The sequence below is a fragment of the Sinocyclocheilus grahami genome, unplaced genomic scaffold (genome assembly GCF_001515645.1).
Source record: "Sinocyclocheilus grahami isolate Dianchi unplaced genomic scaffold, SAMN03320097.WGS_v1.1 scaffold11563.1, whole genome shotgun sequence".
Taxonomy (NCBI): Eukaryota; Metazoa; Chordata; class Actinopteri; order Cypriniformes; family Cyprinidae; genus Sinocyclocheilus; species Sinocyclocheilus grahami.
Window position 1 is genome coordinate 4,530 of NW_015513908.1, and position 940 is coordinate 5,469.

The 940-nt window shown below is 38.8% G+C and overlaps 1 protein-coding gene across 1 annotated transcript in view; it reads left to right on the plus strand.

Annotated features, from left to right (window-relative positions):
- Positions 1-932, plus strand: part of LOC107578697 (phospholipase B-like 1) — a gene marked incomplete at its 3' end in the record, with an annotated part of 2,905 nt that extends 1,973 nt beyond the window's left edge. Inside the window, exons 6-9 of the mRNA XM_016264625.1 lie at positions 87-227; positions 371-556; positions 652-758; positions 852-932. Of these exons, the coding sequence (XP_016120111.1) occupies positions 87-227; positions 371-556; positions 652-758; positions 852-932 (515 nt within the window). The remainder of the gene's footprint in view (positions 1-86; positions 228-370; positions 557-651; positions 759-851) is intronic.
- Positions 933-940: the final 8 nt, after the last annotated feature.

A 940-nucleotide genomic window follows, 5' to 3' on the forward strand; every position in this document is an offset into this window, starting at 1 on the left:
ATATATGTGTGTGTGTGTGTATATATATATATATATATATATATGGCTTTTTTATTTTCAATTATTTTCTGAATGAATTTTGTCAGGGACCTACAATAACCAGTATATGGTGGTGGATCTGAAAAGAGTTTCACTTGGAAAGCAGATTGAGGATTGGAGTCTGACTGTTGTGGAGCAGATTCCTGGTTTGGTGTTGCACTCGGATCAGTCACAAGCGCTACGTCATGGTGAGGAGTATTTTCATAACAAGAAAAGTAGTATGATCAGTCCATTGGAAATTAATTGGAGAGGATGTAAGAAGTAGGAAGCAAAATCACACTCTGAAGGGTAAATTTAACACGATCATATGCATTACAAATCATCTCAATAGGTTACTGGGCATCCTACAACATACCTTTCCACTCAGACATTTACCAAATGAGTGGTTATGGTGTGATGTGGAAAAAGTACGGGGGAGACTTCTCATATGACCTCTGTCCACGTGCTAAAATTTTCCGCAGGGACCAGGGAAAAGTCACTAATCTGGACACCTTGAAATACATTATGAGGTACAATGGTGAGTTTAGGTTTTCGTTTTGGAAATGACTCAAAACTAATCTGCCCTCTTGTTAATCTCATTTTTTGATGAACAGTAGCACTTTGTCATATTAGATTACAGAAAGGACCCATATTCAAAGAAGCATCCTTGTAAATCCATCTGCTGCCGAAATGACCTGAGACTTCGACGACCTCATCCAGGGGGCTGTTATGATACTAAGGTACAGAAATAGGTCATTTTGGTTGATGTGTTATTATTACATAAAAACTAGTAAAGATACAGTGTGATTCTAATGGAGGCTGCATGCACTTAGGTTACAGATTATCACATGGCCCAGATGTTTTCGGCTGAAGCTGTGAATGGACCCACTACTCAGAATGGTCTTCCCCTTTTCTCTTGGAG